The sequence below is a fragment of the Macaca thibetana genome, chromosome 9 (assembly GCF_024542745.1).
Source record: "Macaca thibetana thibetana isolate TM-01 chromosome 9, ASM2454274v1, whole genome shotgun sequence".
Taxonomy (NCBI): domain Eukaryota; kingdom Metazoa; phylum Chordata; class Mammalia; order Primates; family Cercopithecidae; genus Macaca; species Macaca thibetana.
Window position 1 is genome coordinate 97,665,216 of NC_065586.1, and position 18,193 is coordinate 97,683,408.

Sequence of the window (18,193 nt, forward strand, 5' to 3'; positions counted from 1 at the left end):
GGTGCCCGCCACCACACTTGGCTAATTTTTTTTGTATTTTTAGTAGAGACGGGGTTTCACCATGTTAACCAGGCTGTTCTTGAACTCCTGACCTCAGGTGATTGGCCTGCCTTGGCTTCCCAAAGGGCTGAGATTACAGGCGTGAGCCACCACGCCCAGCCCATAATTTATATTTTTATACATAAACTTCTATATTATTCCATGCATACACTCACAGTTATTTTTTTTTACAAAAATATACTAATATACTTAATAATTTATATATACATTTATTTCTAGAATAAATATACTATTAAAACAAAGTATAGATAAGTATCGCATAATCATTGAGTAAGGGAGGATACTCTGAGCGCAACTTCTAAGGCAGTAACCACAAAGAAAGAAAATATATAGTTGACTTTATAAAAACTAAACACCTGTGTTGGGCACCTGTAATCCCAGCTACTAGGGAAACTGAGGCAGGAAGATTGCTTGAGGCCAGAAGTTTGAAGCTGTAGTATGCTATAATCATGCCTGTGAATAGCCACTGCACTCCAGCCTAGGGAACATCGGCAGACACTCTTAAACAAAAACACTTGTTTGGGAAAACCCACTTTAAACAAAGTTAAGGGCTGCGTGTGGTGGCTCATTCCTGTATTCCCAACACTTTGAGAGGCCAAGGCAGGAGGATCGCTTGAGCTCAGGAGTTTGAGATCAGCCTGGGTAACATAGTAAGACCCCATCTCTACAAAAAAATTTTAAAATTAGCTGGGCATGGTGGTGGCTGAGGTAGAGGATCACTTGAGCCCAGGAGGCAGAGGTTGCAGTGAGCCGAGATCACACCACTGCACTCCAGCCTCGGCAATAGAGCGAGACTCTCTAAAAAAAAGCCTCAGTTGGCCGGGCGTGGTGGCTCACGCCTGTAATCCCAGCACTTTGGGAGGCCGAGGTGGGTGGATCACGAGTTCAGAAGATTGAAACCATCCTGGCCAAAATGGTGAAACCCCCTCTCTATTAAAAATACAAAAATTAACTGGTGTGGTGGCATGCACCTGTAGTCCTAGCTACTTGGGAGGCTGAGGCAGGAGAATTGCTTAAACCCAGGAGGCAGAGGTTGCAGTGAGCTGAGATTGCGCCACTGCATTCCAGCCTGGCGACAGAGCGAGACTCTGTTAAAAAAAAAAAAAAGGCCCTCAGTTTTCCTCATCTATGAAATACAGGTAATGAAGACACATAGGATTATTGTGAGAATTAAATTTGTTAAGACATGTGAAATGCCTGGTGGATTTCGTAAGCACTGCATCCTGTCTGGACTCAAGGCTAGATGCCAAGGGGAGAAGATGGTCAGGCAAGACCCCCTCAGCTCTTCCCAGGCAGTACCTTGGATCAAGCTCCTGACAGGAGAGCCCTTTCTAATGCTTGTGAGCCATCCAAATGATTAAGGGTGGTATAACCTAGGGCTCTGCTAGAGGCCCTGCAAATTTAGGGGTGAGTTTACGCAGAATACCGATTAGGAATGGCTCAAGGGAACTGTATACCAGAGAAGTGAATTGGACAGGAAAAAGGCACCTTGGGGCTCTTATTCATTAAGCATACATAGGGTACTTGTCTACTGGATGTTAGTGCTCTGTTACTAGTTTTACTGAGGGGTCTGCCTGTATCTACTTCCCTACCTATAAAAAGAAAGGGGAAATTACATAGCCACTTTTTTTTTTTTTTTTCCGAGGTGGAGTCTCGCTCTGTCGCCCAGGCTGGAGTGCAGTGGCCGGATCTCAGCTCACTGCAAGCTCCGCCTCCCGGGTTCACGCCATTCTCCTGCCTCAGCCTCCCGAGTAGCTGGGACTACAGGCGCCCGCCACGTCGCCCGGCTAGTTTTTTGTATTTTTTAGTAGAGACGGGGTTTCACCGTGTTAGCCAGGATGGTCTCGATCTCCTGACCTCGTGATCCGCCCGTCTCAGCCTCCCAAAGTGCTGGGATTACAGGCTTGAGCCACCGCGCCCGGCCTTACATAGCCACTTTTAAGCAAATGCTCCATGGGTAGAGGAATTGGGCTAGGAGACTCCCTTAGTTTCTTTTTCTTCTTCTTCTTCTTTTTTTTTTTTTTAAAGAGAGTCTCACTCTGTTGCCCAGGCTGGATGGAGTGCAGTGGTGCAATCTCAGCTCACTGAAACCTCAGCCTCTCAGGTTCAAGCAATTCTCCTGCCTCAGCCTCCTGAGTGGCTGGGACTACAGGCACCCGCCACCACGCCCAGCTAACTTATTTGTATTTTTAGTAGAGATGGGGTTTCACCATGTTAGCCAGGCTGGTCTTGAACTCCTGACCTTGTGATCTGCCAGCCTCGGCCTCCCAAAGTGCTGGGATTACAGGTGTGAGCCACTGCACCCGGCCTCCCTTAGTTTCTTCTATTCTTTCAGTGGATAGTGCATCAATGTTTATTCATCCTTTCAATCAGTATTTAGTTCAGCTCCTAGTATATGCCAGGAGCCACACTTGGTCTTTAGGAAACCATAGCATGGGGATGAAACCCCTCCTATCTAGTAGAAGAGAGGCAATAATCAGAGAGTCACATAAATAGATGTAAAATCATAACCAAAGTAAGTGCCATGAAGAAAATGCATGAGGACTTAGCGTTGTGTTACTGTGTGATAGGAATGGCCTGGAGATGTGAAGAAGGCAGGGCACTGGCATGGCTAGAGGGAGTGCTTGGCAGGAAACCTAATTCAATGTCCTGAACACATAGGCTTGGTTTTAGGAAGTGGGGAGAGAGAGATAAATATGTTGTCATTCACGGGAAGACAAATGCTTTTTAAAAGTATCATGGTATGTAGTAAACGCTCCACTATGGATATGAGTAAAACATTAGGGAGGCACACATGAGGACGTGATTAATCCTACCAAGGTGGCTGGAGGTGATAGTGGAGGAAGACTTCCCAGTGGAAGTGACATTTGAGCTGGATTTTGAAGGGCAAAGAAGAGTTCCATAGATAGGAAAAAGTATGGAGCTGTTGCTGGTAGAGGAAACAGCAAAGACATGTTCAAGGAAAGCTTCAGAAAGGGAGAGAGTCTCAGGACATGTTTTAAAGTAATGGTGGGTGATGGTTGGCAAGGAGTTTGGGGAGGCCCTGGCTGGGTTCCTCAGTACTCCCAAGGCTGGTGCTGTTTCCCAGATAGGCCCCTTGATCTGCAAGGGACAGGGCAAGGGGAGGCTTTGAGGTAAGGCGCTCTCTGTTTTGTGCACAGGGAGAAGGAAGGTGCACTATTTATTCCCTGATGGCAAGGAAATGGCTGAAGAATATGACGAGAAGACGAGTGAACTACTTGGTGAGTGACAGAGGCTCCCAGTGGGCCTTTAGGAATACTTGGTGCTGACCTAAGCACAGTGACCACTCCTAGCCTTAGGCTTGAGGCAGGAGCCCAGATCAAATGTAGAAGCTGGGAGAGACTGAAGCCCTCGAGACAACAATGTTCCTGCGAATAATCTGGGCACCGAAAGTGGAGTGCAAGTCCTTTTGACCAGTAAAATTCATCCCTACCCTTCGCCCCAGACAAATGAGAGAGTAATTCTAAGATGTAGAGAAACAGTTGGGAAAAAACTTTACAGAGGAGGTGGTATTGGAAGTCAGCCTTGTATGTTTAGGAGGGATAAGGGCAGACTTTCACCACAATTTGTTTTTCCTTGTTTTTTTTTTTTTTGTTTTTATTTGTTTGTTTGTTTGTTTGTTTTCTGAAGCCACACCAGGAGCAAGCGAGTATCAGAGGCAGAGCTTCTGAGCTTGCCTCAAAGGCAACACTGTAAAATATGGTCCTCATCTTGAAGAACATCTCAGTCCAAGAGGGTCAAAACAGTGATTTTGCAGCGTGGTCACTTTTTTTTTTTTTTTTTTTTTTAAATATCCAAAATGTGTTTATTGAGGTGGTTTCCCACTCATCTTGATTCAGAGTGCTTTTAGTGCTGCTTCCTCCTAAAGGAACATCCTTCTGTAAGCCTTGCTTTTCCTCCTGTAGGCTGGCAGAGGACAGTGGAGCAGCCAACACACAAAACTACCGTTTGTGCATGGCTAAAGACCGTGTTGACTTTATAGCATCCTGGGCATTTCACATCCATGAAGTAGGAATTGGGGCTTTGCATCAGGCATTTCTTCTTGTGTTTCCTCTTCTCCTCTTCCGGGGAGGGATGAAGGAGATCCTTTGCGAGAGGTATGTTCTCGTGTGGGCAGGTCGTCACCGCCAGAAAAGCAGTGTGGTCACTTTCATTCCTGCAGCGCCTTTCCTCTAAGAACAGGCTCATGGGTAGCGGCTCCAGCTCAGATTTCTGGGAATTATTCGATTTGTCCACTGTGTTCCCAGGTGTGCACATCAGCATTAACCAGCTTCCCAGAGCTAGGTGGCTGGCTCTTTGACCCAGGGCCCAAGGCTGTCAGCAGTGGGAGTTGGTCTCTTTATTAAGTTCCATCTGAAATGCTAAGACCAATGATGGAATCACGGGCTGGTTTATTTTCCTGTCATTATTCTTGGCTTTAATTTCTTCCTGGGCCTGATCGACAGGTAGTATTGGTGAGGGAATTTCTTTTTCCCTTTTTCTGACAGCTCATAAATGTCTAGAACCGACAACGTGGATTACACTGGCTTGCATTCCCTCAGTCTCCAGTCTTAAAATGTTTGTCCTGCGCATGTTCAGTCACACAGTGAAGTGTTGATCCCTCCTTATTATGAGCTGCTTGGGCTCCAGTCCCAATTGGTTTAGTCTGGTGCTATTAAAAATCTTGATGTGTTTAGCATATGACACTGATTCGGTGGAAACCAATACAGTAGTAATATCCTCACAATGCATTGTAATTTATAGTGCTCCCAGGGGATGACAGCCTTGGAATGCCTAACAGGGGAGAACTTATGAAAGCAGAGGTCACGTGGACTAGCCACCACCATAACCAGGCCAGAGACTAGCCACAGCTCCTCACTCCCAGCCCCCCATGCCACTTCTCTACTCCTCCACACAGAGCAAATAAAACAGCTATAGCTGCTGCGGCTGTAAAAACAAACAAATAAAACCCGGTGTCTTTGTTGTGCTTGGACATGAAACTGAAATTAAAAACAAGTCCAGGTTTCTTCATTTGTAGCACCATGTGCCCCGATATCCCACATTAACCTGTCACTTCTCCTGGTGGCAGGTGGGGAATAGACCGTGGCTTCCAAACTCCTCTTTCTTAAAAGCGGAAATGGAGGAGAAGACTGTTCACAGGAGAACACTGTTTGGCTAAAGTTGACCTAATAATGATATTAATATCATGACTCTTACTGGGCACCATGCTAAGTGCTCTATGTGAATTACCTCATTTACTCATCCTCATTAAAGCCCTATGAGGTAGATACTCTTGTCTCCATTTTACATTTGGAAAAAATGGAAGCTCAAAGAGGTTAAGCACCTTGTTGAGAATTATGTAGCTAGTTTCTAAGCCAGGATTTAAGCCTAGTTCTGTCCAATTAAGAGTCCAGGCTTTAGTCCTCAACAACATAGTGCTGGGAGTTGAGAATACTTAAATCCAACTTTCTTTTCTTCTTACTATGTTTTTCTTTGCCCAGAAAGGCCTGAGTGTGGACTGATGAGCAGACAGGAGGACCTCACTGGAGCCACTGGGCCCAGCTCTAGAACAGCAGATCTTTTTCTTACTCTTCTTCCTGCCCACCACCCCAGCTGCCCTGGCAAAATACTATTCATTATTAATTTTTAAGTATAAATAATCCCAGGGCTTGAGCTGGCTTTTGCTTGTGCATTCTATGAAGCAAAATAGGGACATGGTTTTTGTGGCAATAAATAGGAATAGTTTCCATTTTTCTAGCTAAGTATACAAATTTGAAAATTAGCCAAACCGGTTTTCTGTTAGAAAAACTCAAAGTAATTTACAGACGAAGAATTGCCAATAGGTGTGCGTCAGTCTGGGACAGAGTTCCTCCAGTTGGTGTTAATAAGCATGTTAGTGTCCTATTTTTTTTCCTACCCTCTCAGTGCTATTCATTCCCACCCCCCACAATGATTGCTGCATGTATTCATAGAGGAAAAAACTGAAGGCCCCATAACAATGATCGGAACATCAAACCAGCCTGAGAAGAACACAGCATGTCCAAGGGGGCTGAGGCTGAAGGGCAGGCCGTCCCCCAGCGATTACATTCGGATTACCGACTTAATCTGCTTTGGTATTTGACCGCCAGCCTAACCACCCGAGGCTGCATTTGGAGGATATTGAGCACTTTCATCCCCAAGCACTTCACTGGCTTTATAAATGACCCACTCGATTCCCTTCGGCCTCCTCTGGGATGGGACATGGCAGCTGTTTAATAGCCACATAGCAATGTTGCAGTGTTTTAGGGCAGAAAAGAAGAATCCTGCATCCAGTTTAAGCTGCAGGGAGTATTTAGGGAAGGGGAATGTAATTATCCACATTGGAAGTGGGCCAGGGCTTGGAGCTTTGGGGAAAGAGGCCTTTAGGACGTCTACTTTCCAGCCCACCTGAAATATGGGGCCTCCTTTCAGCAGTCTGGGACATCAGCCTGCTTCCTGCTGACTTAGGAAAAAGCCCCCAGGCACCACCACCTTTATATATTCCCCATCAGACCCTTCACCAGGGTGGAAAGTCTCCTTTCCAGGGTCTGGCTGGGGCTCAGCTGGGAAGATATGACAGCGGCCCAGGAAGCTGCCCCACACACACCAGTTTGGGTTTAACATATAATCAAATCAGAGTGACAGCAGGTGGAAACAGTCTTCTGTTGCCACAGGAGCCGTCCTTGAGTTCAGGAACAAAGACGGACAAGAAAGACAAGACAAAGTGTGCATTTTTACATGTGCGTTTGCACATGTGCACTTGTGCATGGGAAAAATAAGGAGTACTTCAACAAAATCTTTTATTGGGTCTTATCTCTAGAGGGAATGGAAAAGGAGACTTTCTTCTGCATTCTAACAAAGAATTTAATTCTCAGGATGTTTAAACAAAAAATAAAGGTGAAGCAGCCGGAGGTGTCAAGTTCCCTGAGTGGTTTTTAATGTCAGAAGTAAGGAAACCAGCAGCTGACTTTCTTCCTTCTTTGAGTACTTCTTGGGAAGTTTTCTGTGTAAAACTCAAAATTTCTTGGAGTAAAAGAGTGCACAGAAAATCCTGGGGTGGTTATCGTCCCTCCAGGCCACCCTGGTGCTGTATTGTGCATTAGGACACCCAATTTAGCAAGGCTCATGACTTAACGGGGCACCTCACTTATCCAGCCCCAGGTAGTGAGGTAGTCCTCATATTTTACTTTTTCAGATAATCAAAGCTTACCCTTTAAAGGCCAAATATAAAAAAATTAATTGAGCTACTTGAAAAAAAAAAACAGAAACCTTTCAAAATATTACATATGCTTATTGAACACTTTCAGAATAAAGTTTTATTAATAATTCAAATTCTGAATTTGGAGTTACGAGGCCCGGAGTTTAGCTGTGGCATTTGTAAGATTGTCTCCTTGAGCCTCAGTAATTCTTCATACTCTGTTTCCTGGAGAGTAGTGGCAGGGGTTGAAAGAGAGCAGTCAGGGAAGAAATGCTATTTTTCATTTTAAAAGTACAGACATTGGAGTAGATGCTTTCTAAAGGAACTTCCACCTTTAAAATCTGTGATGGTTGTGTTCTATTATAAAGTGGCACCATTGGAGTCTAAGGGTGCTTGTTTGCCCTTACACTAAATGGTCCCAAGTGTTTATGTGGTTCTGACACTGCCGTCCAATGTGAGCTGTCCCCATACCATTGTCAATATGCCTGAGAAAAAAAGTAATTTCCTGCCTTATTCTACACACAGCATTTTATACTTAGTCTGAGCAAGAATCTGAGAGTGATCTTTCCTGTAGTATAGAGTAGGGTACATGGATCTTTTCACAATAAGCTGCTGCTCAGAGGCATTTGTCACTTCTGAGTTCGTGACTGTGACAGAGGCCCCCAGAAGGCTGCTTCCAGTGAAGAGAGGTATTAACACTGAATAGATTGGGATATACTCCTGGTCACAGTCCATTCACTTAAGAGAGAAGTATTTGTGGGGGAAAAAAAAGTTGCCTATAAAGCATATTTCCAAGTTTTACTCTTCCTTATTAATTTTCATTATAAACTTGGAAATGTGTTTCTAGGGAGAATTTTTGGCCCTAAGAGGTAATAAAATCACACTGCAGAATGCAGCAGACCTTATAAAAGCACATATCCAAGGGAAAATTCTAATTTTACAGCACACTTTTGTGTTCAGGTTGTGTGCCTTACTTATAGCGATAAGGGCATTTGGATTTGACACAGCTGCTCCAAAGGTCTAAAGTAAACAGCTGGCCTGCCTAGTGCTGAGAACCTGACTGTGGCTATCAACTCCTACCTGGAAGAAGACACAAACAGAAACAACTATAACCGAGTACTATGCACTTTTTGAGTTGTTTAGCTCCTTAAACAGCTACAGAGGCTGCTGGTCTTTAGCACCAACTGGGCTCCTCAGGCTGGAGGATACCATAGCAGGCAGCCCCCAGATTCCAAATGCAGCAGGAAGGGAAAGGAACTGGAGGATGGGAGGTCACAGCTCAGAAAAGATCCCCCTGCAGTGATGGACTGCATGGTTCCTGAAAATGAAAATCTCAGCAGGGGTTTTCAGGTACTGTCCATTCAACTAGTTTCTTGATTTATAATTTTCATAATATATGCACCTTAAAATCTTATGCAAGCATCTGGGTTGTTAAGGTAAAATAGAGATGGTTATTTGCATTCTAAAAGGACTCCCTTTTACAAAAAATTCTCATTAGATCTTTTATAAACAGTGCATTTAAAATATGGCATGTGCCTACAATTTTGTTTAAATGCAGCTTTGGGGCGTTTTTTTGTTTTTGTTTTGTTTTTTAAAGCAAGGTGTACCTGAAATGAGTGAATTTCTATATTTGGACTTTCTGAATCATGATACAGACCTGCCCAACAGCTTTCACCCTCTTCTTTTTTCCTCTGCATGTTTTTGAGGGAAAAAATGTGCCTCAACTCCTTTTTGGGATCCAGATTTTCTCCATTACCAGAAACAACCCTTTTCCTAATTTTCACTTCTTCTCTTTGCTTGAAGCCATACCTGAGGGTTTCTTGACTCCACTTGGCTCCTTTCAGAGCTTCATTCCAGTTCCTTTTGCCTGAGCGCCCATGAGATGCGCTTTGCAGGTTGTCTAATGTTGAAATGCTCTACTGAAATTTCAGAAGTTGTGAGGTCCCTCCTTAAATTAAAGCCAAGAGTAAAGGCCCAACACTCCCACTTTCATCTTGTGCTGGTTACCTAGTGTGGTGCCGGTGATTCGACAGAAAAGAGCAGAGACCCTCTCTTCACTCTCATCCTGATGCTTGCTTCTCTCCCCAGTGAGAAAGTGGCGTGTGAAAAGTGCCCTGGGAGCCATGGGCCAGTGGCAGCTTGAAGTAGGAGAGCCAGCGCCCCTAGGAGCAGGAAACCTGGGGCCTGAACTCATCAAGGAAAGCAATGCCAATGTACGTCCATCTGTCCAGGTGTCTTGCACGGGCTGAGGTGGGGGTGGGCTGTGGGCTGCTGGCTCTTGAGGACAGGGACCATGTCTTGTTCACCTCCTCACCTCCAGTGTGCCACCTGGACACAACAATCTATAAATGTTTGTTTGAATGAATACAGACATTTTGGCTTGATCATCCCAGGGCGGGGGCTTAGGGCCTGGAGTGTTGTAGCAATAGTAGTGTCAGAGGGCAGCAGTGGAGAAGAGCTGAGGGTCTTATGCCCCGGGGTAGAGCTCTGATGAGGGTGGAGCCTTCCCTTCCCCAGGAACAGTCCTCGAGTTGGATTTGCCTTCTGTAGCCTATCTTCATGCGCAAGGACACCAAGAAGAGTTTCCAGTGGCGAATTCGAAACCTCCCCTATCCTAAGGATGTCTACGGTGTCTGTGTGGACCAGAAGGAGCGCTGCATCATTGTCAAAACAACCAACAAGAAGTGAGTAGCGTGGAGGGCACCCTGTGTGCTTGTGTATGAGCACGCTGTAGGTGGGGTTTGATCTGGGGTTAGGATCATTATTCAGGCTGGTCCTGCAGAGAGGAAGCCCTTCTGCTTCCAGGTATTGGAAGGGCTTCCTCTCTGCAGGACCAGCCTGAATAATGTAATCAGCTCCATCAGGGAAGAGAAACTTGAATGAGTGTCTAGTATAGTACCTGGCATAGACAGGAGCTCCGTAAATATTTGTTGAATGAATGAGATGATGAGGGAAATCACACGACCATTAGCTTGTGGTCTCAGGTGGTTCTGCTGAAAGGTTATTATGATCTTGGTCTCCTGGCTGGATCCAGTCCTTGTTAAGGGTGGCCTGGTGACATCAGTGTCAGAGCTGACAGGGAGCCATAGCTTGGAAGGCACACCTGTCTGAAGTGGCAGTGACAGTCCTTTAAAGCAGTACTTGACAGCAGTTTAAAGCAGACTGGGCAGCAGTAAACCTAATCCCTCCCCAGACTGAGTGACAGTGGGGCAGATGCTTGGGCTGCTTGGAAATCTCTTGCATAATGCTTCAAAAGGGGTACTCAACTTCCATTTGTGGTCCCTTAGAGGGGAGGCAAACTGCAGGGGTTGAAAGGACAGAAGGTGGCCACAGTGCATTTCCATTTTGGAAATGCATTGATCTCATTTAGGTTTCTGAAGCCCTGACTGATCACAGGAGAAGAGAAATGCCCTATGTGAGGCCCGAAGGTAATGGCCCTGAAATGAGTCAATCTTGACCTGGGCTAGAGAGAATACAGTCTAGGGCCAACTCCCACAAAATAGATTTGTGCATTGAGATGGGAGGTTTTACAAGTTACCCGTCCGCAAGCTGTGAAGCCATTCAACATGCCTCATGGGGATGCCCCCACCCATCTCCTGCTTTACATGCAGTAATGGGGACCCAGCTCCTTGTGCATCTCCTCAGGTGATGTGGTGCCAGTCTCCCCTTCCATCTCCCTCAGGCCCACGAGGCCCACAGGGAAGCAGGGTAGCTCCCAGACTCCCCCATTGCAGCCCTGGGTGCTGCTATCCTCTTGTGACCCCCATATCCCATTGCTTTGGCAGGGTTAAGAGGACAGGGGAAAGGGTGGAGATGGATGAATTAATTTCAGGATTATTGCTGTAAATGCAGCCAGCAGCCCCTGCAGTGGGCCTTGTCTATAAATATCAAGTCATAATAATAAGGGTTTGTGTTTATAAAGCACTTTGAAGCCCTCAGATAAGAGGCAGTTTATTCCCGTTATTGTTCTCATCATTAACAGGAGTCACTGCCTAAAGTGGAATTTAGCAATTTCAGACAACAGAGAAATTGCCTGTAGGAAAACAAACTCCATGCTTCAGCAAGCATTCCCTGGTGGAAGAGGCCTTGGGTCCAAACTGGGAACAAAAGTGCTTCTGATAGCACTTGAATCTGCAGCCCAGCACTTTGTGAAGCTGGCTGCTGCCTCTTTTTTGTCCCCCAGAGGTCACTGTCGAATACAGATATCAGACAGAAATGTGATTACCAGGGAGTGAAGAAAGAGAAGCTAGCTAGCTCACCAAAAAATTCATCTGTGGGCAGATCCTCTGGGTCCCATCTCCTGCGCACATCCAGCCATAGGTGGCGCTGTTGGCCAGGAGCTCCGTGACTAGAGGCCCACGCTAGCTCTCAAGGCAAGTGGGGGTTGTTGGATATTTTTGAAATTATGGGTGAGTCCAGGTGGGATGGGAGTGATGCCCCTGGAGGGGCAGGGCTGAGGGTTGGATTCCCATAGAGGAGAGAGGAGTGTTTCAGGGCCCACTTTGGAACCCACACTGAGCCTCTGGTCCAGTGTCCCAGCCTGGCTCATCCCTGTCCTTCTTAGGTCTCTCCTTTGGGAGGTTACCTAGAGGCTGCTGAACCCTTAGCCAGATCATTCCTGAACTTAGTGGCATTTTTACCTTCTACCTGGAGGAATGTGTTTTATACCTTGACTCCCATTAATTATATAGAACTCAATGGCTATTCCTTTTAAAAAATTAATTTGGAAGGGAGAGCTTTATTTCTCATCAAGGGTTATAGCCTGCATAGACATTCTTTTTTGTTTTGTTTTGTTTTGTTTTAAGAGATGGAGTCTTGCCCTATTGCCCAGGCTAGAGTGCACTTCTTACACAATCATAGCTCACTGCAGCTTTGAACTCCTGGGCTCAAGGGATCCTCCCGCCTCATCTTCCTGAGAAGCTGGGACTATGGTTGCATACCACCCCACCTGGCTAAGTTTAAAATTTTTTTTTGTAGAGTTGAGGGTCTCTCCATTTTGCCCAAGCTGCTCTCAAAATCCTGGGCTCAAGTGATCCTCCTACCTTGGCCTCTTGAAGTGCTGAGATTATAGGCATGAGCCACCACACCCAGACCAGTGTGGCCTCTGGCCAGAAGCCAAAAACTCAGTGGCTACTCCCTTCCACAGTGTTTAGCTTTTTAAGGATACAGTACATTTAAAATCTGTTTTCTGATCATCATGCTATCGGGAGGTGGGCAGGATCCATACTTTTATTCTTGTGTTATAGATGATTATATAAATGTATATATAAAGTCAGCATGATGAACCAGCCTGCTGAAAGGAAAGTTAGTGACCATCTCTCTTGATGCCCAGGCATCTGCACTTTCCACCACATCATGGCATTTCTCTCTGACTTGACCTCTTCCTTCACCGGGAGGTTCCATACCTGCCCCAGTTCTAATATTCTGGAATGTGGTTACTGACCAAAGCCAGAGTTTCTTTACCCATACTTGCCTTGTCTCTGAAGAGCTGGGTTGGTGACTTTACTTGAAGGAATTGATTTTAGTGTATCATGTCCTTGGCCTCACATATTAGTGAGGGCTGAATCAGGGAAGGAAAAAAGTGCTCTTCTAGGATCCCAGTGTTGAACCATCTATTCCTGATAATAACGTTTGTGCAGAAAGAGGGCTCCTAGCCTCAGCCTGGAAGTTGGCCGCTGTAAGTGGAATGAGCCAGGGTGCAGGAGTGAGAAGTTGTTGGGTTAAATCTGGCCTGTGTCACATATTAGCTGTAGAAGGTAGGCAAGGTTTCCTCATCTATCAGAGAACACTCAGAGCTACTTCACAGATTTTGGGGAATTGGATGAAATCGTATATGTACAGGCCAGAACAATGGCTGGCCTGAAGCAGGTCCTCAACAGTTCTTTGGAAACTGGAATCTGAGGAGAGCTTGGCTGATTTGACATTGGTGATACTAACACTGTGGGAGGTGTTAATAGGCTTCACTAGAAAAAAGGATTCTGTGGTCAAATAAGTTTAAGAAACTCTAGATTAAACAGGCTGCTCTTTGGTGGGGCTGAGAGCCTTTAGTATGTGTGTGTGATTGTGACTCTCTAGCAGGGGGTGGCTGTGGGTGGGGGTGCCGAGTTTGCCTAGCGCCTTGATGTTTAAGAAGATTTGCCTGCTGCTTTTCTAAGGGCGGACTGGTTGGAGGCTTCTCTGGACCCTCTGGCAGTGTGCAGGTGTGCATGGCACCCCTTCCGAGGTATGTGAGGCACGACCTGAGTGATTGTCCACAGCAGCCCTGCTCCTGCCTTCAGCCTCCAGAGTCTCTCTCCCTCTGATGGCCTGGCCTCTGGTGCCCTTTTGGATTGGAGAAGGGCTGGAATTGGGGAGGGGATACAGTAGAGAGTGTAGAGAGGGAGGCAGTAGGTCGTTCCTGAAACAGCCAAAGTGTTGTTGTCTGTGGAACAGGGAGAAGATAGGGTACAGAGTTGGCCTGTTCTGGGCCCTTTGACAATGACTTCAAGTTCATCTAGTGCAGCTCTTTTATTTGAAGAAGGAATGTGGAAACTGAGGCCCAGAAATTAAGTGACCTGTCCAGGGTCACAGGGCAGGGCCAGGAGTTCTGCGACAAGCCTTTACTTCAACATACGTCTTTTGAAGACTTTTGACATTCAGAAAGCAAGGCCATTGATGTGTTGGAGAGAGTACCCAGGGGGCCCGCAGAGTGTTTAGATTCCAGGGGAGACAACCTGTTTCACGGTTGAACATCCCCACCTCCCACCCCAATATCTGCCCCATCCTTGGACAAATGCAAATAATCTAGACCATGGTGGGCTATTACTTTGCGGTGAGAATGTGGAGACATGGAGGGGTCAGGAGATTTGGGGGATTCTCACTTTAATACGGGCTTCTCTGTTTACCAGCTTTGTGAGTTGGGCAAGATATCTAACTTTTCTGGGACTCAGTTTCCTTTTGTTTAAAAGTGGATAATAGAAGTAACCAACCTGAGAGAGTTGTTTTGACAACTAAATGTGTTTAGAACCTGGCACAGAGTAAGCATTAACTTTTTTAAATATCATCTTTCATTGTATGGCTGAGATAGAACAGTGAAGGGAGGTAGGAATGGGGGAGAGCGGGGCATCTGCTGGAAGCCAAGGAACTATCCTGCTGTAAGGATTCAACTTTTAGCAGAAACAAAACAAGGTATGATCAGCAGGGATATGGCCTTGTTTCTTTTTTTGAGATGGAGTCTTGCTCTGTCACCCAGGCTGGAGTGCAGTGGCACAATCTCTGCTCACTGCAACCTCCGCCCCCTGGGTTCAAGTGATTCTCCTGCCTCAGCCTCCCAAGTAGCTGGGACTACAGGCGCCTGCCACCACACCTGGCTAAGTTTTGTATTTTAGTAGAGACAGGGTTTCACCATGTTGGCCAGGCTGGTCTTGAACTCCCGGCCTCAAGTGATCTGCCCACCTTGGCCTCCCAAAGAGCTGGGATTACAGGAGTGAGCCACTGCATCTGGAGGCCTTGTTTCTTCTTCATCTTTTTCTTTTAATTTTTTGTAGAGACAGGGTCTCGCTATGTTGCCCAGGCTGGTCTTGAACTCCTGGCCTCAAGTGATCCTTCCACCTCAGCCTCCGAAAATGCTGGGATTACAGGCGTGAGCCACCATGCCCGCCCTCTTCTTCATCCTTAAATCCCCAGCTCACAGCTCAAGGCCTGGGACACAGTTGATGCCCAATAAATGTCTGCTGCCTACTACAGCTGTCTGAGGCTGAACGTTATGACTCTTCCAGAAGCACAGTGGGTCTCTCTGTTGTCCAGGTGCTGGTGAGAAAGTCAAGTACAGTACCCATCATGGAAAAAAAACCCATGTCTGGGGAATGGGGGTGAGAAGGGGGTGGGCTGCCCCAGGAGGAGAAAAGGCAGATGCTCCCTACTCCCTTGAGCCTGACTGTCAGGAGCTTCTAAGAAGTTGTTTAACCTCAACCGATAAACTAAATCCATTACAACAGACTCAAAACCAAGCTGAGCCTCCACGTGCTCTGCCTTCATTCCTCTTGCCTGGAGGTAGGAGTAGTTCAAGGAAAGCAGGTGCAAGCTATGCACCTTAAGTTCCCTCTGATCCTGTCCTTGCTGTTGTGGCCAAGCCCTGGGATTCGTTTTCTGGTCCCACTGCCCCAGCCTGGGGGAATGGTTCGGCTGGGCTGCTTCCCTCCTGGTTCTGCTTTTTGTGTATCTTTGCAGGGAAGATGTTAACACTTCCTAACAAGTCTTTGTGTTCATCTAATCTCTGCTGTTTAACCTTTGACTCTCCCCTATTATCAGTGTCTGCCACCTTTGCTGGCCAGACCAAAGGCCCCAGGAAGAGCCCTCAGCCTGAGCTGGCTAGGAAGAGGATGAGGCAGGCATTCCATCCCCGGTTTGCAGGCAGATGGATCGCCTTTCCCTGGGGCAGAGCTTTGGAAAATAAAGCAACTTGCAGTGCCATTAGGATCCCCCAGCCCCCACTCCTTTTGAACTGTCAGCCTTTAAGTAAACATTCTTTTCCTGCCATGGGTCCCAGTACCTTGGTGGGGAGTGGGGAACCTGGGAGGAGAGGGGCCCCAGAGTCTCTGTTGAACGGAGGGATTTGGGCAGGGAGGACGGGGGCAGAAGTGCTGCATTGATGTCAACTCTCTGAGGCCCCAGGGCATAGGGGCTTTTGAAGTGGACTCAGGGTAGCTGTCACCACAAGGACCAGGCCCCTCTGAAGTACTAAAAGCCCCATCCTCCCCAGGCCTCTCACTTGAGTCTGTTTGTACCTGCCTGAGGTGTTTCCCTTCACAGCCCATACAACCTCTGCAGCAGAAAGTGATGCCTTGCCCAAGTGACAGGTCTGGCAGCCCCTGGCCAGATCCTAAGCCACATTTCCACCAAGGAAAATGCCAAATTGGTATATTGCTAGAGATGAAAAGGCCATTCATTGTGCTTTGGTGTAGTAAGCATCAGACCAAAGACAAGGAATCTTACTCTAATCTTGACTTCCATCCCAACTGACAACTGGCTGTGAAACAAGGCACATTTCATCTCTCCGAGCCGAGTTCTCTTTTTGATAAGGGGGGTCAAATTTCCTGCGAAGTCTAGTTCTATACACATTACGAACTGGGTGTTGCTATCTGTTCTTTTTTTTTTTTTTTTTTTTTTAATTAAAAGGCATCATTAATCTCTGAACCAGCACCTGGAGATGATAAGGACCATGTGTGATGTGTAAAAATGGAGGAGTGGGGATTTGGGGCCAGCCAAGTAGTCCAGAGGTCCAGCTTCCATGATGAGTAACATGGTTTGTCCTCTCAAGGAGATTTCTCCCAGTAGATATACTTTTCCCTCTGGCCTACAAGTAGAGCCAGGCTAACAAGGCCTTGAAAGGCCCCAAAAGAGGAACAGGTAGTTGAGGCCTTCAGAGGACTTCTTATGTAAATGGTAGCAATAGGGCCCCAGCTTTGGGAGACAGGTCTGAATGTCCTTATTCTGTCCGTTGTTAGAACATGCCCCATTTTTCTGGTGTCTCCATGAGGCTTTGGGTGTAGAGGAGTCCAAGCTGCTTGAGCTATTTGTGTGTTCCAGGCTTCTTCTGCCTGTCTTAGGGAGACCCAGCTCTTGAGATGTGAGTCACTACAACCCCTGGTCTAATCACAGAATTATAACTGGGTTCTGTTCTTCTGCCACTGGACTGGACATAAGGCTTGCATTCTATGCTTTCCAGGGCCACTGAGCTCTAAAATACTGGTGTTCTAACTGGCTTGTCTTCTCCCTCTCTGCATGTGTGGAAGGTGTGGGAGAACTATGTAGAAGCTAGGCAGCAGAGGGCCTGATGCCCAGCTGTTGGGGTCACCTTGCCGAGTGCCCCAATGGCCTCTCGGTGTCCCCACAGGTACTACAAGAAGTTCTCCATTCCTGACCTAGATAGACACCAGCTACCTCTGGATGACGCCTTGCTAAGCTTTGCCCACGCCAACTGCACCCTGATCATCTCTGTAAGATTCACCCAGACTTCTTGGACACTGCATCAGGGAGAGTCTTCCTCTTTCCCTGCCCACTTCCCATCCCATAAGAGTCCTCAGTTCTAGCCCCAAGCCCTAGGGTGTGCTTGTGGGAGAACAGACATCTCTAATTCAGCATAGGGGAGAGCAGGGAGGGGGCTCAGGGAGGAGCCTGACCATATAATTCACAGGTAGAAGAGGGTAGAGGATGAAGGGGAAACGGTGGAAATTGAACTTGGGTTCTGGTCCAAGGTCTGCTCCTACTCAGGCACGTGACCTTGAGCAAATCATTCAATCCTATAGACCTCAATTTTCTCGTGCAAATAAGGGGATCAGAAGGAGTAGGGGCCCCAAGTGTGTACGGAAGGAGAAGGGACAGTGACTGAATTATTTTCTTCTTCCTGGCTCCATCCACAGTACCAGAAGCCAAAGGAGGTTGTGGTGGCTGAGTCCGAGCTACAGAAGGAACTAAAGAAGGTAAAGACAGCCCACGGCAACGATGGGGACTGCAAGACCCAGTAGTTGGCCCCTGAGCCTTATACCTCCAGCACAGGGGGTGCCGTGAGACTTCAAGGCTTGGTCCTTCTTGACCACGGCAGCCTCCTATCTTCTAGGAGCTATCACGGGTCTACAAGAACTGGGCCGTGGGGCACTCCTAGCCAGTGAGTCATGGTCGTATTTCCTGAGTAAAGTCATTCTGAGCTACTTACTGCACAGGGACTGCCCTCTTGTTTACCTCTGTATGCTACCTGGCCCCAGACCCCACTGGCCTCCCTCAGGAGGGTGTGATGACATTCCCTTCTCTATCCCAGGGACCTTCAACATAAAGCCTTCCACAAAAAGGGAGAATGGGGTGGGAGCACATGGCCCTAGTAGGGCAGGGCTGGCCTTTCCCTGCAACCTGTTTACACAAACTCACAGGAAGACCAGGCTG

The 18,193-nt window shown here is 46.9% G+C and overlaps 2 protein-coding genes across 3 annotated transcripts in view; one reads left to right on the plus strand and one right to left on the minus strand.

The window, feature by feature from the left end:
- Nucleotides 1-17,973, plus strand: part of DPCD (deleted in primary ciliary dyskinesia homolog (mouse)) — a 23,046-nt gene extending 5,073 nt beyond the window's left edge. The window contains exons 2-6 of one of the 2 annotated variants that reach the window (XM_050805045.1): nt 3,222-3,302; nt 9,365-9,489; nt 9,827-9,960; nt 17,151-17,253; nt 17,677-17,973. In XM_050805045.1, the coding sequence (XP_050661002.1) occupies nt 3,222-3,302; nt 9,365-9,489; nt 9,827-9,960; nt 17,151-17,253; nt 17,677-17,781 (548 nt within the window). In that variant the 3' untranslated portion in view covers nt 17,782-17,973. The remainder of the gene's footprint in view (nt 1-3,221; nt 3,303-9,364; nt 9,490-9,826; nt 9,961-17,150; nt 17,254-17,676) is intronic. The other variant, XM_050805046.1, reaches the window with a different exon arrangement.
- LOC126963091 (40S ribosomal protein S27-like) lies at nt 3,873-4,359 on the minus strand. Its single transcript, XM_050805051.1, has one exon. The coding sequence runs from the start codon at nt 4,342-4,344 to the stop codon at nt 3,928-3,930; it is 417 nt and encodes a 138-aa protein (XP_050661008.1). The 5' UTR covers nt 4,345-4,359; the 3' UTR covers nt 3,873-3,927.
- Nucleotides 17,974-18,193: the final 220 nt, after the last annotated feature.

Excerpts from the sequence above, each read along its gene's own strand:
- LOC126963091 (XM_050805051.1), bottom strand. The coding sequence starts at position 4,344 with ATGCTGATGTGCACACCTGGGAACACAGTGGACAAATCGAATAATTCC.